A 24612-nucleotide genomic window follows, 5' to 3' on the forward strand; every position below is an offset into this window, starting at 1 on the left:
AAGCGAGAAACCAGTGTGGGAACAGAACAAAAGAAAACACATCTTCTCTTTTCTTTTTTGTGCAATTGATGAATTGTGAGAGAGAGAGTCTGTCTTCTCTCGTCTCTCTTGTCGTCTCTTCTCTTCTGAATGTGATGGTATAATATTATGATATTTATTAAATAAAAACTCTCTCTCTCCACAGCTTTCGCTTTCACGTATTATCAATGACCCATAAACCGACAGGTCACTCGAGAAAGGACAGCACATGCCCTCTCCTTCTATTCCCAACATAATTTATCTTATCTTCTTTATTTCTTTTAATCCTCCATTAAAAACGTCGTTAAGAGAGAATATCCCTTTTTCATTATGTTAACGAGACAATGATGTAATTTTAGTATAACAGTAGGTTCCATGGTAAAATATGACTTACACATACATATTTTTTAAGTTTGTTTTGGTGATTAGTTATATAGTATGTCTTTTGACAACTCAAAGCTAATTGTCTTTGTAATGAGGTTACAATTCCACAATTGTATAGTATAGTGTTAAATTGGCAACTCAAGACTAGAGAGAGCAGCACCACACAGAGAGAGAGAGAGAAGAGAGAGAGAATCACAAGTGTCTGCTATTTATTCACAAAAAAGGACCCACGAGTTTTTATTACTTTACTTTACCTCGAGTTGTAATGTAATACCTCTCTCTCTCTCTCTCGCTCTCTGATATTTATTTTTGTCAGAGTTTAAAAAAAAATGGAAGAAAAGAAATGCTTAAGGAGGAGGAGGACCCATAGGGATGAGTAAAATTGCCTCACGTGATACCATCACGAGAAAGTGACCGGTCGCCACCGCTTCTCTCTCTAGCAAGGCACGTGCCCCTCACGTCTCTTATCTCTCTCCCTCTCCCATTTTGTGCCCGTACCAATTTAACGGCAGCGCAACGTTCGTTTGGAGTTAAACGGCGTCAAAAAGTGTCTTCTCAAGACTCTACAGTACCGGCGACTCTCTAAAGGGACCCACCGCACGCCGAGACGGAAGGCAAGTGTGCCTGATTTACATTAACGGCAGGGAATGGGCACCCCCACGTGACCACCCTCCCTCTTGCAAATCTCACTTTTCACCTTCCTTTTTTTACTGCCTGTATAATATAATAACAGAAATATTTCACTTTAGAATAAATACGTATTTGGACGATCCACTTATTTTGGTTCATGCCAAAACTAAAGCAATCTTGTTATCAAAGGAAATTTATACATGTGAATATGTGATAATCTAGAAAACAATAATTAGGTTTAACGCAGCTTTGTACATGTAAAGTGAATTAAACTATGGTGTACGAAGATTCTTACATAATCCATAATACATTTAAGTTTTTTTTGTGAGAAGCAATTTTTTTGTTTAAATGATATCAGCCACTACTAAATATGTGTTGAAATAATATATATATATATATATATATATATTAAATGTGGCTATACATAAATCTCAGTTTAAACTTGGCACACACATGACTCTATAGTCTCTCTATATGGCATGAAAACTACGTTCACCAATCAAGTCAGACGTGATATCAGATCTCACAAACCAGATATATATATATATATATATATATATATATATATCACACACAATTGTATATGCGACCCGAGATCTAACAAGCTAACTTGGTTTGTCCAACCCCAAAAGCTAGCATTTATAACATTGTCATAGCACAAAAAAAAAAAAAAGTAACATTGTCAACATACTCATTAGTAACTGATTTATGGTGTTGGGGTTTCGTGGCAAGACAATACACTCTGAAATGCTGAATAGTTTTGTACAAAAGTTAGTAAAACTAATTTTTGGATTACTTTTCATTGCCATTTAAGGGTTACAGTTCCTATCTTGTATAGGAAATGGATAGAGTTTCTCTTTTTTTTTTTCTTTTGAAGTTTTTACTCTCCGTTAGTTTTTTGAAGTACGTCATTAGCTTTTTTATATCCATAATTAGAAAACTAAAATTCTTATATAAGGAAGAAAAAAAAGAGTGAAAACGGGATAGCGTAAAAAAGATAAGTGGGACCCGCAATAATCGAGAGGTGTGAGTTGGCCACGTGATGGATGGGGGGTGGAGGCTGAGAGAACAGAGAAGAGGGTAGGCTGCCAAAAACTAAAATGTTTCCCTTATCACGTGATACGGCGCGATTTACGCGGCGCAACTGCCACGTGTCCTTCTCTTTTTAGATCCGAAAAAGCTCTCTCACAAATCGATCGTATGTTTTTATTTTACTAATTTATAATTACTCCGTTTCAAAATATAAGATGTTTGGAATGAAATTATGTGCAGATTAAGAAATGACCCCTTAAAAAAAATTTAACTAATCCTAAACAAAACTGCATAATATAAATAATAATAAAATATAAAAATAATCTAAAAGTTATCTAGAAAGTTGAAAATATTTTATATTATAAAAAAAACTTCTAAAACATTTTATATTATGAAACGGAGGAAATAAATTTGAATAGCATCATTTACTTGTTTAATCTCTCTTGTTATTTTCCCTAAGTCACATGTTAGATTTATAAGTATTTGTTAACTGATCCCTAAGAGGATTCCTGTGCATTGTACAGAGGAATGTCCGCATATTGCTAAATACATTTGTTTTTCCCTTCAAATATCAAGCTTCTTATTCTTCTTTTTTCTCTACTCTGCTTTTATGATTATTTTAATTTGTTGTTATATTATTAAGATAATGACAATGATTAGAGACAACTAATATTCCCCTTTACAAGGCAACAAAGAAGTAAAGAAGCCAGCTAATTCGGATGAGATGCTCTCCCACACACTCTTTTTTGTTATGTTAATATGTTTGACAAAACTTATTAAGGTTTTAAAAGTTCACTCTTTCTTATAAACTATCAAATCTTGATTTTAAATTAGTTGTTAGCGTGTGCATTGAACCTGGTTGGTTGTGATGAGATCTCAAATTGATTTTATTTTGAATTAGATCAAGCTATTCTACATAATAACATGATAATTGATAAGTTATATGCGACCCATGCATTTGTATATATATTTTTAGTGATTTGTGATTCCGTGATTGATTTTCTCCTTTACATGCGTTATTTTAAGAATTAATTTTATAGATAATTTTATGCGTAGGAAATAATAAAGTATGGTATTGTATGGATGTCCAGAAAATTCATTTTTTAAATAGTGTTATGTAAGCGTTTGCTTTAAATTAAGTATTTCATTTTACTTAAATAAAGTCAGTACGAGTTAGTTACAGCAATCATACTTAAAAGTTAAAACTTTCCTAATTTTGTGTGTGTAAAACCTACTTTATACGTTTTTTCCTTTTTTGTACAAACTCAAGTTGAATATAAAATGGGCAAATAATATGCTGAAAAACATAAAATGGCAGATAATAATTTGATTTATTGACTGAATTATATGTTAGACGACGAGGAGAGCATGATTGTGGCCAACCGAACCACGAACGGTTAAGGAGAACTGGATTGGTCGGTTTGTGGCATTTTTATTCTCTCCCTATCAAATAAACAGTTCCTAGTCAAGATGTATTATTACTAAATCGTCCTTTGATCTTAATGTTCGAAAATCTATTTATGTCCTGACGCTTGAGATACAACAGTGTTTTTCTCACGTGAGTTGCAGAGTCAGTTCACGTGGCCCACATCACACCATGAAAACGACGTCACACTAACCTCTTCTTCTTTTCACTTGAATTGACCATTTCGTTTTTATTTACTTTCCTTTTGTAATATTCCTTTCTTTCTCCAAAATGTGTAAAAAAAACTTCTTGATAATTCCATTTGTTTGTTTTTTTTTTATGTATCTAACCAATTTCTTGTGCTTTAGAGAAAAATCGAATCTTGAATACAAATAATACATATCATCAAAGAACTATGAGATTGCGAGTGATTTTGATCACTAATTATATAATACAATTCATGGTTTTATATACTACTAGAATATAAGGAGGAGATAAAGCGTGTTTAAGCACAACCTAACAACTCACGAGACAAAGTGGAGGGCATGTGGGGATGTGTTATTGTTTTTTGATCTTTCCCTATTTTGTACCATTTTCCTCCTCATGTGATCCAACACTATTTAGCTATAGTTCCTCACCTCACCTTTCTCTCTCTCTAATTTTTATTTTATATTTCTATTTTCAGATTTAACAACAACAAACAAGTGATGGGCATAAATTAATGTCTAGCTTGTACGCATTAGGGGAAGGTAATTTTTCCTCTGCTCTTATGTAATTCCTATCCATCATGAACTTTTCATTCTTATGTTTGAATAAAGTTAACTTTGGGTCGGAATCATATGCGTGTGGGCATGAATATATAGATATGACCGAATATTTGGATTCATGAGTTTACAATCAATCCAAGAGACATGAAAATGTTTTTAATGTGATATACAAATATATATATATGTTAATACATTTATATTCGTTATAACTAGTTATAATTTTGAAAGAGTTTTTTCACAAACTTAATAGTTGTTTCGAAAGATGCATACTCTATTTTTAGAAGGAGTATAAATATAAATTGTAAAATAAACCTAATTAATTGTAAACTACTGGAAAGAGAAAAAGAAGTTTGCGAAAACTTGAAATCAATACATTATATACTTACAATACTTTTTTCAATTCGAATATTAAATATACGAATACAAATGGAATATAAATATTTGATTATATTTGGGTTTAAGAAATATTTTTCCTAATATCTAATTAACTCAAATCCGTCCATACACTGACATATGTAATTCAGTAAATGCTAGCTAAACTTTTAAAATATATGTGTATTATATTGTAAGTCGTCTATCTGGTTTACTTAATTTCGAATAAGTTAATTAGTGTTGTAACAAGTGGCATTCAACTAAATATAATATGGGTTTAGCTCACATGATCAGAGTCTTGATTATGGTTTTTTTTGACAATTTGTTAATGGCATTGTACAAAAGAATAGCTGTCTTTGTTCCACCTAATGCTACATACATGATACATATATGATATATCCCCACTCACACAAACACATAGACGCATACACGTACAAAATCATACTTGTCCCCCTATATTCCATCATTTTATTGCACAATTTTTACTACAAAATTAATAAGTATCGTTGCAACGTTTAGATATAAATCAGCTCTTAAACCGGTAACCATTTCTAGCCAACCTAGATAGGCCTTATAATTGTTCCGGAGTTTTAAATCGAACTTGTCTAAAATGATCAGGATATAGATAAAGTAATTGCAGAAGCAGCTGAAGTGTGTATGAAATTTATGTTATCAATCATATATACACATGATTTTCTAAACAGCGACAAGATTAGTAAACATTTTTTTTATTTGTTATAAGGATTCAATTCTTATATATGTTTTCATTTTTGATTATAGAAAAAGGTAGAAAATGATGAGGAGACACATGGTTTCATCAACTTTATTCTTTTGCTTCATTTAAGTTTTGGTGTATTAAATATACGAAAATACAAGAATATCCGAGGACTTGAACACTAGTAGTATCAGATAGCTCCCCATTTTTTAATTACTTGACTGATTTTCGTATGGTTGCATTTACATCGACGAATATTAGTCGACGTACGTAATTTATATAGTAAAAAATAAAAAGAGTGCGTTGACACGCCAAAAGCTTATAGTAATGGTAGGAAATAAAAAAAAAAGGAAAAACGTCACCAACAACTACAAGCTGATTTATTGGAGTATTGAATTATGAATCCGTGAAGATTTAATGTTCGATAGATCGCCATGATTGTAGTATACTATTATGAACATATTTTTTTTTCGTATGCATGCCTATAAAAGAAAAAAGAGAGAGTTTAATTAATAGCCTGCATGTGAGTTTCAATTGCCGACAACGAATATTGAAAAATGACCATTAATTGGTAGAGTCAATGAATATAAATGTCACATAGTAGTAGTACTATTATTTATCAGGAAAAAAATGAGTAAAAAAGTTATGTTAGCAAATTATGATCCCTCGACGATGTGATTACGGTTAAAAGATTTATGATTATAGAGCTATAAATAACAATAATTTGTTTGCCGAGATAAACGAATATATATAGAAAATAATTTAAATAATGTAAAAGTACATACGAGCAATAATTGATTATCACAGTAATTCTTAGAAACAATTATTATAATATTCGTATTAAAAACTAGGAACAATATTAATGGGGATCGTCGAACACGATAACAAAACAAAAGCGTAGGAGTGTGTGTGTATTATTTTTGTTTCCTTTTAAAATAAAAATAAAAAAAATAAAAAAAGAGCGCCGCTAAACGGATAAACCCACTCTGTTTACCTTACACTAGAAAGCAACTAACCTAGAGACATCCACCACGTGACTCCGTTAGATTAACGTCGTTTAAACAACGGAGTGTGTGTGTGTGTTTTTTTTTTAACGGGGAGCGTTATAATGACTGTATAAAACATTTCCGCCTTCTCGTTTTCCTCTCAAAACAAACAGAGAGAGAGAAAGAGAAAGAGAGAGAGAGAGAGAGAGAGGGAGAGAGAGAGTGAGATAAGCTCTCTGGCTGATCTTTTTTTTTGTTTTTTGTTTCTTCCCGATCAGATCGAAGAGTTTTATCTCGGAATTCAAACCAAAATTTCACACAATTGTGGTTTGATTCGTTGTAGAAGAAGGTACGTCTCTAAAATCTAAATCCGTTCGTTTAATTTAGGTTTAGATTTTGACTTATACAGTTATACTCATGGGTTGACTTGAATTATGCGAAATTGAGTTGGTTTGAGCTATGAACTCTACTGAATTATGGTTAATCTTGTGTTTCTCTATTCAATTCTGATGACAGATCTATCGAATCCACGAATTTGGTGGTTTCCGACGATTCTTCCGGTCGAATTCCGGTTCAATTCTCGGGGAAAGCTGCACCGTAGACCGATTTAGGTCAAACCGAGCTGGAATTTGACCAAAATTCGAATAGCTTTCTCGGGGAAAAAAGCATAATTCAGAGTCTTCTGAGCTCAATTCCGCTTCTTTGACCATCGGAGAAGACAACATCTATTGAATGAGCTGATACAAGTCGCAGATCTGAGCTGCTAATTACATAATTCCGTCGATTTTTTCCAAGAATTATCCGAGACAGCTGCAGAATTCTGAAAATTCCCGCGCGCAAATTATAATTTTTTTTAAAAAAATTCAAGAATTGTCGAAGCTGCTGTTCATGGAGCTTCCTCAACCTCGTCCCTTCAAAACCGAAGGTAACACTACTTATCAGATACTATTATATTGCCATCCGTATAAAAAAAAAAAAAAAAAAGAGAGTTTACAGTTTTTACAACGATTTTTTCCCTTTTTTTTTTTTTTAATGTTGAAATAATTAAAAAGAATTTCCACAGGGAGAAAACCAACACATGATTTTTTATCGCTCTGCAGTAGTCATTCAACCGTCCACCCATCAGATCCAAAGCCTACACCACCACCTTCCTCTCAAGGTATTTTTATTTTACCCTTTTACCCTTTTCTTAAACTCCAAAAAAAAATTAAAAAAAAAAAAATTATTGTTATTTAGATTCTCTTAAAGGCGTCACGTTTTTTTCCGCTTCTGCGCGCGTGCATCTGATCTGACTTTAAGACGAATCATGTGGATCATTTGCTATTTTCTTGGGTCCTTATGGGCCCAACTCTGTTTTAAGCCCACAGAATTTTGGGGACCGTTTATGGGGTTACACATGTCGTTTATATATATGGCTCGCCGCCTTCGAATACATTCTCTCAATAAATCTCTTTCAACGTTCATTATGTGAGCAGGTAGTCACCTGAAAACCCATGATTTTCTCCAACCGTTAGAATGTGTTGGTGCTAAAGAAGAGATTAGTAGGATTAACAATACCACTACTGCGTCCGAGAAGCCACCTCCCCCTGCACCTCCACCACCGCTTCAGCACGTACTTCCTGGTGGTATTGGGACTTACACTATAAGCCCCATTCCTTATTTCCATCACCATCATCAGAGAGTTCCTAAGCCGGAGTTGTCACCACCGATGATGTTCACTGCTGCTGCGCAAGCGAGTGGTGGTAATGAAAGAAACATTCTGGACGAGAATTCAAACTCTAATTGCAGCTCCTACGCTGCTGCAGCTAGCGGATTCACTCTCTGGGATGAATCTGCTTCTGGGAAGAAGGGACAGACAAGGAAGGAGAATAATGTTGGGGAGAGAGTAAACATGAGAGGTGACAAGAATATTACTATCGTGATGTGAAATTAGACTAGTTTACAGGTGTTTAGATACCACATGAAATAATAATTATCAGTCGTTTTTTTTTTTTAAATGTATAGCTGATGTTGCAGCAGCTGTGGGACAATGGCCAGTGGTGGAACGACGGTCCCAGTCTTTGACTAATAACCATATGAGCGGTTTCAGTTCTCGCTCTTCCTCTCAGTAAGTCTCAACTCTTCTCTTTTCTCTATTACTCGGTCTTAAAAGGAAGATCGACTAAGGTTTTACTTTGGTTGCAGAGGATCTGGGTTTAAGAGCCAGAGCTTCATGGACATGATAAGGTCAGCAAAAGGAAGCTCACAGGAAGATGATCTAGATGATGAAGACGATTTTCTTATGAAGAAAGAAAGCTCCTCGACTAGTCAGAGCCATAGAGGTTTGTATTTTTTTAAATGTCAGCTTTATGTTTTCTAAACCGTAACAGCTTAAGATATGATTGATTCGTCCTTTACAGTGGACTTGAGGGTAAAAGCAGATGTGAGAGGCTCTGGTAACGAGCAAAAGCTGAGCACACCTAGGTCTAAACATTCTGCTACAGAGCAACGAAGAAGGAGCAAGATCAATGATAGGTAAGTCTTGAATATGTTCTACTCATAGATATGATATGTAGCAAAAGCGGAGTTGGTGATAGAGTTTAGCAGAGAGGCGAGACTAATCAAACATTGTTAATGGATTCCTATTGCAGATTTCAAATGTTGAGACAACTAATACCTAACAGTGACCAAAAGCGGGACAAGGCCTCCTTTTTACTAGAGGTATAACTATGATTTTCACCCAAAGTTTATGTCACAGAAGATTCACTCTCATCATTTCTTAATCTCTAAAATATATTCTTTTGAAACTTTATACAGGTTATCGAGTATATCCAATTCTTACAGGAGAAGGCAGACAAGTACGAAACCTCTTACCAAGGATGGAATCATGAACCTGCAAAGCTATTGAATTGGGTAAATACAGTCTCACATTTTCCAACCATACCTCATTCTCTTTCTACCGGGTTTGAAACTGAAAACAAACAAACCATCTAATGTTAATCTGTTTACATTACAGCAGAGAAACAATCAACAGCTAGTACCTGAAGGAACCGTTGCTTTTGCTCCAAAACTGGAAGAAGAGAAGAACAACATCCCGGTTCCGGTACTTGCAACAGCACAAGGCGTTGCTATGGATCATCCAACGGCCGCAACGACCTTTCCATTGTCGATTCAAAGCAACAATTTTTTCTCTCCTGTGATTGCGGGTAATCCTGTACCTCAGTTCCACACAAGAGTCGGGTCTTCAGAAGCCGTAGAGCCAATCCCGAGTTCTCGGGGTCAAACTCAGCCATTGAAAGAAGAAGAAGAAGTAGTAGAAGATGAGGAAATTCTTGAGGGTAACATCAGTATTTCAAGTGTTTACTCACAAGGGTAAATTAAAGACCTCTCCTTTGATCTTTTAACAGTTAAGCTAAAAGTTATTTACCTTTTTTTTTTTTTTAACATTTATGTGGAGCAGATTAGTGAAAACACTGAGAGAAGCATTGGAGAATTCAGGGGTGGACTTAACGAAAGCAAGCATCTCCGTTGAAATCGAGCTCGCTAAACAATCTGCGTCTTCCTTCAAGGTTCCTTTATTTTTTTTACGTTTGATTCAATCCAAACACATTTTGTTTTGGGTTGGATCATGATTGTTTTTACTTTTATTTACTACTGATAGGATCATGAAGCTCGTGGACCAGTTTCTCGAACCAGAAACGAGGATGTCAAGCAAACTCGGAAACCAAAACGGCTCAAGACGGGACAATAGAAGTTTTATAAACAAAAAACCAAACACACAATCCGGTAAAAACACCAAAGTTGATTCCTCTGTTTTTTTTTCTAATATTTTTTTTTATATCTCGAAAAGGGATTATAGTTTATTATTTTAGCTATATCTTGATTGTTTCTTTTGTACATTCGAAAGTCATGTTTTTTATCTCGTGGGTCCATAATCTTTTGAGACCTAAGAAGAAGACTAGTGCGACCCGGTTGTGCTAACCGCATTTTAGAACATAATCTCAAATATTCTTTGGGGTTTTATGTTTCTTTTGAGAATTATATCATTATTAAGGGGAAGGCTTCCAATGTTTTCGAGAAGCTTCCTGTGTTATGCGAAATCATTTGTTACCCTATATATCATCTTCTCACACTCTTTTGGATCTATCTTTTTATTACTTGTATGCAATACTATTTTTGGTTTGTTACTATTAGAGCTTATTGGAATGGTAAAGAAATCTCATCATTGAAAATAACACTGTTATCGTAAAGAAAACTCATCATAACATTTTTCGGTACACCAACTAACTTGGAGGAGCTATAACTACAAATTATACAAGTTATAGGCAATATCGATATGCTAGAGTTACACTGCGTTAAGAAAAATGAGTTCGTAGACTAAAAATAAGCAGTGGGAGAGGGAGAGAGCTGAAAATACAAGCAGCATATAAAGAGACGACATATCAATTAGGCATGTCAATGTGATTATGCAAGGAAAGCAAACTAATGGGATGGAGACAGGGCAAAATATATATCAATAATTGTGCATGATAAAAAAAAACAGTAGAAGAAAATAAAACACCCTCAAACACATAACATCCCCAAAAATACAGAAACAAGAGAAAGCAAAGCAACACACAAAACCAAGAGATGAGTGAATAGTGAATTGTGGGAGCAAGAGAGAAACACTCTCAATGAAGATAAGTAAGTTACCAGGCAAAGCGTTTCCATAAATCATCATGTGCTCATCATCATCATCTTACTAGCAACATCCTCATCATCATCATCCATACGTCTGCCTTATCTCCTCAAAAAGGGTTCCGCGATCCATGTAAAAGTGTGAATGAGAGTGATACGGCTTAAAAGGGAGCTTCTCCTCATCCTCATCAAAGCCAATAAGAACTATGGCATATTCGCTGCAGTCAAAGGCGGCTGATTCTCGAAGGCTGTCGAGCAGCAGAAATGAGCCAGATCTTCTACCAAGCAGTTCGTTTCTTGAAAGGTCTCAGTCTCAGCCTATAGAACCAAACACTTAACAAGATGGAACTACATCATATCCTAGTGACGAAGGTGGCACATGGAATACAGCTGAGAGAAAAAGTTAAAGATAACAGATACAGGGGATTTGGAAGGTTTATTTCAAGATCATTGGTGAGATCACCTCCGAGAAGTCACGAAGAAAACTGTATGTTTAAACGCCTTTCCAGTCTTTCTATGTTTTTAGAGCAAATATTAATGACACTTTTATTAGTTTCTGAACGACTTGGGTTTATATTTATGAGATCCTAGGAAGTAGGAATCAGTCTTTAGGTAAATATATGTTTGTTTGTTTTTTTTTTTTTTGGGGTCTAATTGGTTTCAGTTCTTGTTTAGAATCGTTACAACCAACTAAACTAACTGGAAAGAGCTATAAGTACCAATGATACAAGTTATTAGGCCATATAGAGTTATTACACTGCATTAAGGAAAATCTCGGTGGCAATGTGACAGCAATGTATTTCTCAAGTGAGCGCAAAATAAAAGAGAGTAAACATTCCTAGTGGCAACGAAAGGAGAATGGATCCAACTAACTTGAAGGGAGCCAAAGTAGAAGAAGAAGATAGACCTCCGACGATAACTCGTAATAAGGGGAAAGACATAGTCGGATCCTCTTCTTCCTCCGAAAAATTGCCTCCGACGATAGCTCGTAATAAGGGGAAAGACATAGTCGGATCCTCCGCGAAAGTAGATAGAACTCCGCGAAAGTAGATCCTCTTCTTCCTCCACCGTGGCTCGGCTTCCTTTCAACCATGCTAATGCTATCGTTAGCCGCTTTGGGTTTGCCCAAAAAGAAAGAAATAAATAAGTAATAAGTACATTATGATTGTTATTTACTATTTGGTGACTGAAAAAATAAAAAATGAAATCTCTATTACATGATTCTTAATTATCAGTTTCCAAACTTAAACAAAGCATAACAATGTTGAAAAGTTAAAATTAAGGGAAGTAAAAGAAGGAAGAGATGGTTTAAAAGGAAAGAATTCAAAAAGTCATGGGTAAATCCAGAGAATTGTGAAAGATGATGAGGGTAAATTAGTAATCTTAAGTTGGTTGTTTCAGATGAACGTTGGAGAAAAAAAAAAGATTGAGATCCAAAAAAGCTCAGACTCGAAGAATGAATTTATTTTGAATAAAAATCCAAAGTCTTCTTTTTTTTTTTTGGGTCTATCTGTCTCTCTCTGGTCAGACCTCTGGGGGTTGTTGAGGACTAATCCTAATCACTGAAGCAGATCTATTGAGGAGGAAGGTGAAGAAGATGTATGAGCAGCAGCAGCAGCAGCATTTCGTGGATTTGCAAAGCGATTCTGGATTTGGGGATGATAGCTCGTGGCTTGCCGGCGACGACGATCTCCGACTGTCTCCTCACCAATCTGTCGCTGGTACTAACTCCGGTAACGAGAATCTAGATCGTCGTCTCTTAAAAGATCTCGTTGAGATGGTTCCCCTTATCGAGCATTACATGGTATAGATTTTTATTTATTTTCGAGTTATCAGAGCTCAATATCTTTGGGGTTCGAGGGGATTGCAGATTTGGTGATTGATTCATTTGGGAGATTTCGAAATTATGTCAGTGTTTTAGACGGATTTGGTTTCTTAATTTTGAGAAATTTGCAGTAATTTTGACGGATTCATTTGGGGGAAAATGTCGATATGTGTAAAATGTCAGAGAAATTGTTATGAATTTGAACATTAAAAATCTGAAATTTCTGAATAAGTTTGTAGATTTTAATTTTTAGGTTGAAATATTTTTTGATGAGCTTTCTTCTCATTTGAACGCTATTAGGAACATAAAGAAAGGAGTTCGTTTAAGCGGCGTGGTTCCATGATCTACACTAAGATGCCTTCTAAAGATTCCTTGTCCAGAAGGGTAAGATGTCAATCTTCTTGTCTTGTTTGATCTCTTTATCACATCTCTTTATGGCATTTTATCCATACACTGTTGCTTGGTTGCATAGGTTATAAATAAGACTTGTAGTGTTAGTTTTCGACTTGGTTGGGTTAATAGTGGTAGGTACTCAAATAAATTATTTGAATTTGTTATCTTTTCCTTTTGGGGTATGAGCTTATATCAGCTTGGCTAATGACTCTTTAACTCATAATTTGTATATCCATAAGGGGTTATAGGTGTTTTTTGTTATTATTATGAGATGTAAATTGTTGTAATGATGGATCTCTCTGTTTTTGGAGCACTGGTGTCTTCAAACTTGGGTAAAAAAACTTTTTTGGGTGGGTTTGGGTTTTAATTCTCCTCGCCAAATGTTACTCAATGTTTTTCCAATGCTCGGCTTTATGACTAACTTATTCACTTGTATTTGCATGTATCTGATCTAAAGGGAAGAAATGGTTCTCAAACAGTCCCAGGAAGAAAGAAGAGAGACCCTGAGGACAATAGTGATGTTATGAACAATTCTTTGGAAGATGGTGAAAACACAAAGGCTTTGGCTGGTGCAGAAAAGGAAGAACTGACTAGACTAAGAGAGCAAGTGAATGACCTGCAGGCAAAATTATCGGAGAAAGAAGAGGTTTTAAAGTCAACGGAAATCTCAAAGAACCAGGTAAACGATATCCAAGAAAAGCTTGAAGCAACGAAACGATTGGTTGCTGAGAAGGATATGTTGATCAAGTCTATGCAGTTACAGCTATCGGACACAAAGGTAACCTTTTTCAATTATGTATCTTAAGATTTTTCCTTTGTGTTTACTTGGTTTTAAACAAAATGGAGAATACTCAGTTTGCTTCTGCACTTATCTCACTTATTGATAGCTTCCTTTCGCTGTTTTCACTAGATCAAACTTGCAGACAAGCAAGCTGCCCTTGAGAAGACTCAGTGGGAAGCAAAGACATCAGGGACGAAGGCAATCAAGCTTCAAGAACAGCTAAATACTCTTGAAGGAGAAATCTCTACGTTCACACGGGTATTCGAAACTCTGGCGAAACCCGATTCCAAGAAACCCGACAGGGATTATGATACAAGACCATATGAATTTGATCATCTTCCATATCTTGTAAGTCATAAACCACACTAGGATCATCTCTCTTTTTTCTTTTTAACCGGGGTCATATCTTAAGCTGATACAAATACATTAACAACAGGACGATGTAGATGAAACCGAACTGAGGAAAATGGAAGAAGCAAGATTAGCTTATATTGCAGCTGTGACTACCGCAAAGGAACGAGAAGATGAAGAATCTCTGGCCATGGCTGCTAAAGCACGAGCATACCTGCAATCACTAGCCTTTACATATTAGTCATCTTGAGGTACCTTCTTATAGGATTTGTCACTCCTTGGTTGTGTTTTAGGTGTATGTAGATTTGTACAATGAAAAAAATTGGAGAAGAAACACAAAGTTATGGTTTCCCCCAAAATCAATGAACGCAACTCGAGTTTATGTTTCTTCAAATTGAGCATGTATGATGATGATGATGTATCCTTCGAACACATAATATATCAGATCGTATTATAAAAATAGTTCGCACGTGCGGAATCCACTCACCTGTGTCAAAAAATCCCGCGCCATAGACCACCAATACGATGTCGGTTTGAAAGCCCAACAAAGTCTCACAAATATAAAACTTCTTTTCTTTGTTAATGGAAGGAAGGAAAAAAGTAAAAGTTCGGTAATGGCGAGCGAGAGACGAAGCAGCAGCGGAGACACTGTTGCGATCTCTGTCAGAAGCATTACCGGCGAATCGACGACCGTTCACGTTTCCTCCGACGGGACAATTCATGACCTTAAGATTGCCCTAAAATCCTCTTTCCCTCCCGCTTCTTTTTTTCCCAATTTCCATCTGTGTTTCAAGGTAATGCCTATGATTACAAGTTTCGTTTTTTTGTTTCCTCCTTATCAAACCCTTCTTGGGAAATATTCATGCTCTTTTGTATCTTTTACAATTTAGAATTTTTATCTTTTGTAGCAAAATAAATTGAGTCTGAAGAGTAGAGTTGCTGCTGTTGTTAACAATGACGGTGAGTTCGTGAGTTTGGTTCCTTATGTTAAGAAGGAACATCCGCAGACTCCAAAGCCCGATTTACTAAAACCCTCATTGAGTTCTTCTGAGAGGATTCCAAAATATTCAACCTTGAAAGATGAAAAGGGTAAAGCAGCTGAGAACCATTGTGTTGGGGAGAAACGAAAAAGGGATCAAGAAGCGTGTCCATATGGGTTCTTTGATGGTGTTTTGGAGTCTGATTGTAATGATGCATTTAAGGGTCAGAACAGAGAGAAGCTTGCTGGGGTTTTGAAGTCTAGGAATTGCTTGACATCTCCAAGTTCTACAAAGTGCTTGATGTCATGGGATACAAGAACTAGCTCTTTGTGTTCTTGTCCAGATTGGGTGAAGTTGTCTATGGAGACATTCGCGTTTCTGAATCTTTTTTCGTCTCTTATTCAATCAATGGGAGAGAAGTTGTATATAACCCGCTTGAAGGAATCTCTTTTCCGGTTAGCAATGTCTGGAGTTCGTGTTGGTATACAAGACGTTAAGAATCTCTCAGTTATTTGCCCCAAGGTGATTTTTCTATATCTTTTTTTCAAGTATACTTACTTATTTTATGACTAAATGTTACTTATATGTAACCGCAATGGTTGTTCGCAATGGTTCTTGTAGGTTGTAAAGGTTATCACTGATGACTTTGAAGCTGTGAGCCATGAGAATGCTATAGTTATAGCTGATTATCCGGAGAGAGATGTAAAACCAGCTCGTAAGAAAACTCCACTTGCAAAGGTCTTTAGTGCCATGAAAAAACGGGAGAGTTCCTTTAAGTCTGAATTGTGGGAGTCAATCAAATCACTACTGGTAAAGAATAGAGGTGAGTGTGGAGTAGCTATTTCCTTGGAGGACATGCTTAAATTTGCCAGCGAAGGTAGAGCTTTTGGTGGAAACAAAGCTAGAGAGGCTGGAAAAGCCACTTCTTTCTCTGGTTCTCGTAAACCCCAGTTTTTGTGGCATGACACAAATTCACTGCAACCATCGGAGATGGTCGAACATCTCAGGAATGGTATTGGATCTAAAGGACAGGTTGTTCATGTTGAAGTTATCAATGCTAGAAAAGCTGCCTGCGTCGAAATGTTAGATGAGCTCTCAGAAACCACCAAGTCTGCCTTGAAACGAATTGGACTCAATAAATTTTACAGCCATCAGGCTGAAGCAATTTCAGCAGCCTTGTCTGGGAAGAATGTTGTGGTTGCAACTATGACTTCCAGTGGAAAATCTCTCTGCTATAATGTGCCAGTCTTTGAGGAATTGTGCAAAGATACAGATTCTTGTGCCTTGTACTTATTTCCGACCAAGGTTACTCATCTTGTCTCTTTTCTTTTGAGTTTTTTTTATGCTTAAGAGATCTTAAAACTTCTTAAAACTGCTATAATAGAAAGAGACTCTCTGTTTGTTTGATTAGGCCTTAGCTCAGGATCAATTAAGAGCATTGTCTGATTTGATAAAAGGATACGAAGAAAGCATAAACATGGGAGTGTACGATGGTGACACTCCTTATAAGGATAGAACAAGGCTGAGGAGTAATGCTAGACTGGTAATGTCTTATTGTCATTTTTTCCCCAATAGATTAGTGATTCATTCACTCAGTTTCATCTGAATTCCGAAGACATAGTTCTCTAACTAACAAGTCTAACATTATTGGAATTTATGCATGTAGCTGATCACAAATCCCGATATGTTACATATGTCAATTATGCCTCTCCATGGACAATTTAGCCGGATTTTATCTAACCTTAGGTAACACATCTTCCTATATATCTCCTCTTATTTTAAGTTTGACTAATTTCAATGGAAGCATTGCAAGACATGAACTGGTTTAGAGAAATCATTAATGATTTAAGTTCTAAGTTGATTATTTCAGGTATGTTGTGATCGATGAAGCCCATACTTACAAGGGACCATTTGGCTGCCACACAGCCCTTATATTGAGAAGACTTCGCCGCCTGTGCTCTCATGGTGCAATACTGATCCCATGGTTAAACCAATATAGCTTTCATTACGAATTTCGTCCATTTAGACTTTGAATTGATCAAACATATCTTACTTTTCAGTTTATGGTGCCAATCCTTCTTTCATATTTTGCACTGCAACTTCTGCTAATCCTCGACAACATTGCATGGTAGGCCTACATTAACAATTATCTGTATAAAATATTCGCCTCTCCAAATCTATCATACTGGATCAAAACGTGATTTGCTATTGGTGTAGGAGCTTGCAAACCTATCTGAGCTCGAGCTGATAGAAAATGATGGAAGTCCTTCCTCTGAAAAGCTTTTTGTCCTGTGGAATCCATCAGTTCTTCCAACAAGTGTATAATTCAGTTTCCTTGATTTTTTTTTTTTGTAACCAATTCTAAAACTTTATTTCCTCAATGTTTCCTTAATCTATTGTATCACAGAAACCTGAAGAAAGTTCGAAATTCGTGAGCAGTAGTGAAGCTGCTGCAGGTAAACCATATGGAGCTGCTGCCGATACACCATCAAGGTAATTTTTGAGTCATTGGCCTTGCTAACAAGAAATCAATATGTATTTTCATCTATAGCTAACATTAAATATCATTTCATTTCTTTACAGCCCAGCTTCTGAAGTTTCACACCTCTTCGCAGAGATGGTTCAACATGGCCTACGTTGCATTGCTTTTTGTCCATCTCGCAAACTCTGTGAACTTGTTTTATGTTTGACGTAAGTCCTCTTGTTTACCGCTGATAGTAAAACAATTCACACTAGAGTATTTGATTGATGGAGTTTGACATCCATTAAATATGCCGCAGACGTGAAATTCTAGAAAAGACTGCCCCTCATTTGGTTGAAGCCATATCCTCATATCGTGGAGGCTACATTGCTGAGGTACATTTTCTATTTTTATGTGTCTGAACTTTGGTGTTGTTTGTAGATGAATTGCGTTTACCAGATCAGTATTTTCAATATTTTGCAGGACCGGAGGAAAATAGAGAGCGATTTATTTGGTGGAAAGCTTTGTGGTATTGCTGCAACAAACGCACTTGAGTTGGGGATTGATGTTGGTCACATCGATGTAACTCTTCATTTAGGTTTTCCCGGCAGTATTGCCAGGTAAATCAGTTTGATTGGTTCTTTTTATTTTCTCTTTTAGAACTTAAATTCCATAATGGGCAACTGATAACTTTTGAGTTTCAGTCTTTGGCAGCAAGCCGGGCGATCTGGAAGACGACAACGGCCTTCTCTTGCCGTATATGTTGCCTTTGCTGGTCCGCTTGACCAATACTTCATGAAGTTCCCGAACAAACTCTTTCGTAGCCCAATCGAGTGCTGCGTAATTGATTCTCAAAATGAGCAGGTTAGTAGTATACTGTTTGGATTCTTGTGTCAATTAACTCTAGCTGAGATTATACTGACTTGCTTTGATACTTTTCTTCTTGTAGGTCCTTGTGCAGCATTTGGCTTGTGCTGCTCTTGAGCATCCGTTGAGCTTGCAGTATGATGAACAACACTTTGGTTGTGGCATAACCGACGCTCTTGGGTCACTCAGGAACAAAGGATACTTGAGTTTTGATCCATCCCGTGATTCTTCTTCTAGAATATGGACCTATATTGGCCGAGAGGTATATATCCGAGCAGTTACTTTGAAACATACAACCCAAAACCTTGTTTCCTTGCTCTAAATCAATTCCTTTGCTGGTTAACATTTTCTCAGAAAAAGCCTACGAAGAAAGTCTCTATCCGGGCCATAGAGACGGTAAGATACAGAGTCATTGAAAAAAAAAGTGAAGATCTTCTCGATGAAATCGAGGAAAGCAAAGCCTTTTTCCAAGTATATGAAGGAGCTGTTTATATGAACCAAGGAAGGACCTATCTGGTCACGAGTCTGGATACAAAAGAAAAGATAGCTTTGTGTGAATTAGCAGACGTGGATTACTACACCAGGACTCGGGATTACACTGATATCCATGTAACTGGTGGTAAAACTGTAAGTATAAACTTTGGTGTTTCTTGTTTGATAGTTCTGAATCTTGGCGCAAAATTCATTACTAAGTTCATGTTTCAGGCTTACGTATTAAAGGCTCTTAAGAACCAACTTAATAGGACAACAGCACAAAGTAATGCATGTAGAGTGACAACAAAGTGGTTTGGATTTCTTCGTATCCGAAGAAAAAACGATGAAGTAATTGATGATGTTGAGCTTTCACTCCCAAGTTACTCTTACCAGTCACAGGTTTGTCTTTAACCTGAAGCCTCACACACACACACACTCTTACAGTCTATCTGTTTACGCTGTGATTTTTAAGTCTGGTTTATGGATAATAAACAGGCTGTTTGGATTCAAGTCCCTGAGTCAGTAAAATCAGAAGTGGAGGGGAATAAGTTGTCATTCCGTGCTGGTTTACATGCCGCTTGTCACGCTCTTCTCCACGTTGTTCCACTATTTGTGCGTTGCAACTATTCGGACTTAGCTCCAGAATGTCCAAATCCGCAAGAGCAACGCTATTTCCCATCAAGAATCTTACTATATGATCGTCATCGTGGAGGAACTGGCATCTCCGCCAAGGTAAATTGTGAAAGCAAAAAGTCTCAAAGATTTATTTATTAATTTTGGATGATAACTAATTCTTCAACATCTCCGGCTCTGTAGATCCGTCCAATGTTCACGGAGCTTCTAGAAGCGGCTCTTGATCTCTTAAAGTCTTGCCGCTGCTCAGCTGAAACTGGTTGCCCGAGTTGCGTTCAGAATTATGGTTGCCAAGGGTACAATGAGCTCATACATAAGGAAGCAGCCATCCTGATCATACAGGTAACAAAAAAACTATTTTGGTTTCTTTCTCACTCTTTTCTATATATATATTACCAAAACTTATGAACACAAAGCCTGATCCTTGTTATACAATAATATTGTGTTTAGGGAGTTTTGGAATCGGAGAAATCATATTTTGGAGACCAAGATGAATCGTCATGAGAGTTATGTGAAACAGTCATGTGGCCGGATCGGAGTTTACACTTTACAGTAGCTAATTAAATAGTTTTGATAGGCAAACTGCTAACTGCAAAAGATTTAGTGACTAGTTTAACAACAACACGAGGACAAAAACTCGCGTCATTCTTTAATTTTTTTTGGTTTGTTCATAATACAATTCAGTGTAATTTACTTATTAATAAATAATGTTTCCCACAGTATTATTATATGAATTCATTTTACTTAACATCTGAAAGAATCTAGTAGGTAGGTAGTAGTGAGTGGACCTTTTGTTAACTTGAAATTAAAAAAAAAAAAAAAAAGCCTTCAACAAGTTTGGGAAAGTGAGCCAACGATGGTGGGGTGGGCGATAGCGCTACACGGCGGAGCTGGAGACATCCCGATCGATCTCCCCGACGAGCGACGTATCCCTCGTGAGACCGCCCTCCGTCACTGCCTCGATCTTGGCGTCTCCGCCCTCAAATCCGGCGAGCCTCCCTTGGACGTCGCCGAACTCGTCGTACGCGCCTCTCTTTCTCGATATATATATATATATATATCTATTTATATTTTTGGCATATGGCATATGGCAGCTGGTTGGATCCATGTGTTTGATAATTTTTACTATAGTCTATGAGGAAACTGAGAATTCGGAGACGAAATTAAATTTGTAGATTTCTAAAATACTGTCTCTCTAGTGATTATGACTAGTGAGTCTTATACACTTCTCTGGCAATGTTAAAGGTTCGTGAACTTGAAAACCACCCAGACTTCAATGCGGGTAAAGGTTCTGTCTTAACTACTCAAGGCACTGTTGAAATGGAAGCTTCCATAATGGAAGGTAAAACCAAAAGATGTGGAGCTGTCTCTGGCCTTACCACTGTCGTTAATCCCATCTCTTTAGCTCGCCTCGTCATGGAGAAAACTCCTCATATATACCTTGCATTCGATGCTGCTGAAGCTTTCGCTAGAGCTCATGTCAGTCAGTGTACATATAGCCATTTGACTTGTTTTGATAGTTAAACTCTAGTCCATTGTAAAGCTTTCTCTGAACTTGGTTTTCTAGGGAGTTGAGACGGTCGATTCTAGCCATTTCATAACTCCTGAAAACATTGCAAGGCTGAAGCAGGCCAAAGAATTCAATCGAGTCCAGGTTACTATGTTTATTCTCTTAGAAACTATGTTCCTGAGGCTTGTCTTCATGTAAATGACCTTTTCGTGTGAGATACTAAACAAAACTTTAAATTCCTTTAAAACAGTTGGACTACACGGCCCCTACTCCTCCGAAAGAACTTGAAAATTGTGGCGACAGCCAAATTGGAACAGTCGGATGTGTAGCCGTAGACAGTGCCGGGAATCTAGCTTCGGCTACATCAACTGGTGGTTATGTCAACAAGATGGTTGGCAGAATTGGGGATACGCCAGTCATTGGCGCAGGAACTTACGCTAACCACCTTTGTGCCGTCTCAGCCACAGGTAAAGGAGAAGAGATCATCCGTGGAACCGTTGCTAGAGACGTGGCTGCACTCATGGAGTATAAAGGCTTGTCTTTGACCGAGGCAGCGGCTTATGTTGTTGACCAATCCGTTCCCAGAGGAAGCTGTGGACTCGTTGCTGTCTCTGCCAGAGGTGAAGTCACAATGCCGTTTAACACTACTGGTATGTTCAGGGCTTGTGCTACCGAAGATGGTTACTCTGAGATGGCAATCTGGCCAAACAACTGAAACCACTAGACTTGCTTGCAGTCTTTAGAATCGGTTTGAGTCGTAGTCGGATCAGTAAAGTTAAAACAAAAGGGTTAAGATGCAAATTTAATAAAACCATCATTGTTTGTTTGTTATGGGTTCTCTTTAGGCTATCGTGTTCACTATAATACAATAAGGAGTTTGTATCACAAAAATGGGTTTATGCTAATATGACCGGAAGAAGGTATTTACATCGGAATCTTGGACTCTGTTTTATACAATTTCAGCGCCGGCGGATTAAGGGAGATCGTCAGATGTACCGAGAGACTAACAATAACGTAGAGACTGAACTTCCGCGGCCAAATCTTGAGCAGTTGGATTAGCGCACCAAATCTTGCAAATGTACCTCAAGACTAACAATAACGTAGAGACGAAGATACCTAAGGCAAATTCTTTAGAAACCAATCCCACGAAGCAAACCAGACTGAGTATTCCTGCAGAACGGCTCATATGACCAGAGACTGATTTGATGGTGATGTTCTCTTCCAGCACTTCAATGACTCGGAAGAAGACATACGAAACAGAGGAGACTCCAAAGTAAACCGGGGAAAGACTAGTTTTCTCAAGTGATCCCATGGCTAATCCAATCTGGACACCATGGCTCCTCCAAGAGCCGCCAAGATGACAAGATTTAACTTCTCTGAGCTGCAGCTTGAATCTAGGGATGAAGGGTTTAAGGTTTCGTGGCTCTTAAGGTATTTCACGAGATACCAGAAACTAACGAGAGCGGTAGAAGAAGCCAATCCGATTGCGAACTCCACGGACACAATTGCTACAAGGCATGCTAGAGCAGATAATCCAAGCATGTGGCTGATCCAATCGGCGAAACGTTTGACCACCACGTCGTCCTCGAATTCAGCGACGATCACGAAGAGAACGTAAGCGACAGAGCAGAGGCCGAAGTAATGGGGTTGGAACCAAGTCACTTTTGTTCCCATCGAAAACGCCACCTGGTCGTATCCCATGGCCAGCATAATAATCGCCAGAGTCAAGTTATGGAGCTTCTCAGATCTTTCACTAGCCATTTCTTTGTTTCTTTTTCTTCTTGAAAGTTAAAAGATTAGTTAAGAGATCTGATGAGATGCATGAGGCGGCTTATATATATATATATGTATAGGGTGAAAGTGAGAATCAGAAACGGTTATAATTAACTAACTAACTTTCGGATTAATTTGTTTCATCAATTTGATTATTTATTTTTGTATCAGAATTTTCCATTAAGCAGCTTTTTGAACGTTTTGGATACTCTCTTTCCTTAAGGAGTTTGCTTAGGCGTAGCAATGATATAAAAAGGTGGTTTTACTTCTGGTGGGAAACCAGAATGCTTCAACTAGCTAGAGAAGCTTTGATGAAAATCTCAAAGAAATTAACAAACAAAAAGAAAGAAACTAACGTAAAAGAAACTGGTGAGGTGGGGATGAGTTTACTTTACAAACTGAATGAACAAACGAGAAGAGCAAAACGGAACCGAGCCACAAAGAAGAAGGTATTGCAATCCATAGAAGGACTTGGTGAGAAACGGTGTGGACCAAAAGCATGAGGATTGCAATATTACCGAACAAGTGGCTCACGCGTCCTAACACGGCTATGAAAGGATGCGACACGGAAGCATACCCTATCACGCCAGTAATCTATTGAAAAATCACCATCCCGATAACACTATCTCCTCAAACGTGGGGGTAATTTGGTAGTAAAGGCCAGAACAAGCAAGTCTCGACGGTGACAATGAGCAAGTGCATCGTTACCACGTAGATTAGAGAATTAGTCCACCCTAATGCGAGCGTTATTAATTCAGGTAGGATTTGATCGTCGTCATCGAAGCCTTTACCGCTCATGATTTACTTTTACTAGTGTTGTTGTATGGTTTGTTTAGTTTTCTCCCTGTTTTAAAAATCCCCGCCTAGCACCGATTATGCCTCGCAAAATCGCTAAACCCACCCTCTCCGCTTCAATTAATGACTAATCCCCTCCTAGCATCGATTATATAATTATGCCCGTTTAATTTGATTATAACTTGTCTACTCCGATTACTTTCCGTTTAGTTTTGTATATACCGATTATTTTTGGAGCCAAATATAAATCAAATATATATATATATATATATCTTTGTTATTTAGACATTTAAATTAAGATTTTATGATGTTTTACAATAACTAATGAACAAATTTTTTTAAATAAAAATCATTTAATTTTCTTTTAAAATTATGTTTTATGTGTTTACCGTAATTTTAAAGACAATACTATAGTTTTATATTTTATTATATATATATATATATATATATTTTAACATAAACAGAATTATTCATATAATTAATACTATATATTTATAGTTTATTATTAATTTAATAAAATAACCCTAAAACTAGTCCCCGATTAATCCCCTTTTAATCTCCGATTTTCTCATTAGGCGCTAGGCCCACACCGACCGCCCGACTAGCGCCTAGCGATTTCTAAAACATGGGTTTTCTCTCATTCTTATTTCAAAATAGTATATATTTAAATTGCTTTCGGCTGAGGGTTTAACCTAATTGTGCTTGTTCTTTCTTGGGATTTTTGGTTTGATTTTCAGTTTAAATGAAGTGAAATTTAGTATTTACAATTTGTTTATCGTTTTCTTTGGGCCGTCATATTCATTG

General features: G+C 36.9%; 4 protein-coding genes and 1 pseudogene across 7 annotated transcripts; 4 read left to right on the forward strand and 1 right to left on the reverse strand.

Annotated features, from left to right (window-relative positions):
• The first annotated feature begins 6214 nt into the window (after positions 1-6214).
• On the forward strand, positions 6215-10403 carry LOC104708282 (transcription factor BIM1). Of its 4 annotated transcripts, none has more exons than XM_010424830.2 (12): positions 6215-6658; positions 6826-7234; positions 7373-7468; positions 7785-8207; positions 8314-8416; positions 8494-8630; positions 8709-8823; positions 8940-9009; positions 9106-9201; positions 9305-9660; positions 9749-9857; positions 9950-10403. In XM_010424830.2, the coding sequence occupies exons 2-12, from the start codon at positions 7198-7200 to the stop codon at positions 10037-10039; spliced, it is 1632 nt and encodes a 543-aa protein (XP_010423132.1). In that variant the 5' UTR covers positions 6215-6658; positions 6826-7197; the 3' UTR covers positions 10040-10403. The 4 variants fall into 4 exon arrangements, with proteins under 4 accessions (XP_010423132.1, XP_019084461.1, XP_010423133.1 ...); XM_019228916.2 differs by having other exon boundaries at positions 9308-9660; XM_010424831.2 differs by having other exon boundaries at positions 6241-6658; positions 7410-7468.
• A 1927-nt stretch (positions 10404-12330) lies between these two features.
• LOC104708283 (protein MICROTUBULE BINDING PROTEIN 2C-like) lies at positions 12331-14775 on the forward strand. The gene is made up of 5 exons (XM_010424832.3): positions 12331-12769; positions 13091-13174; positions 13641-13961; positions 14094-14312; positions 14401-14775. The coding sequence occupies exons 1-5, from the start codon at positions 12563-12565 to the stop codon at positions 14554-14556; spliced, it is 987 nt and encodes a 328-aa protein (XP_010423134.1). The 5' UTR covers positions 12331-12562; the 3' UTR covers positions 14557-14775.
• LOC104708284 (uncharacterized) lies at positions 14464-20478 on the forward strand. Its single transcript, XM_010424833.3, has 20 exons — positions 14464-14566; positions 14905-15109; positions 15224-15817; positions 15917-16600; positions 16707-16838; positions 16962-17041; positions 17166-17260; positions 17356-17423; positions 17513-17614; positions 17703-17788; positions 17879-17986; positions 18076-18151; positions 18240-18376; positions 18461-18620; positions 18706-18885; positions 18978-19250; positions 19329-19496; positions 19593-19829; positions 19914-20072; positions 20181-20478. Exons 2-20 carry the CDS (start codon positions 14930-14932, stop codon positions 20232-20234), a joined length of 3573 nt encoding a protein of 1190 aa, XP_010423135.2. The 5' UTR covers positions 14464-14566; positions 14905-14929; the 3' UTR covers positions 20235-20478.
• Positions 20455-22175, forward strand: LOC104708286 (isoaspartyl peptidase/L-asparaginase 1). Its single transcript, XM_010424834.3, has 4 exons — positions 20455-20751; positions 20976-21209; positions 21298-21384; positions 21491-22175. Exons 1-4 carry the CDS (start codon positions 20587-20589, stop codon positions 21953-21955), a joined length of 951 nt encoding a protein of 316 aa, XP_010423136.1. The 5' UTR covers positions 20455-20586; the 3' UTR covers positions 21956-22175.
• Positions 22176-22231: 56 nt separating this feature from the next.
• Positions 22232-23001, reverse strand: LOC104708285 (uncharacterized; annotated as a pseudogene).
• Positions 23002-24612: the final 1611 nt, after the last annotated feature.

This window comes from Camelina sativa, chromosome 8 (genome assembly GCF_030686135.1).
Source record: "Camelina sativa cultivar CO46 ecotype springtype chromosome 8, ASM3068613v1".
Taxonomy (NCBI): Eukaryota; Viridiplantae; Streptophyta; class Magnoliopsida; order Brassicales; family Brassicaceae; genus Camelina; species Camelina sativa.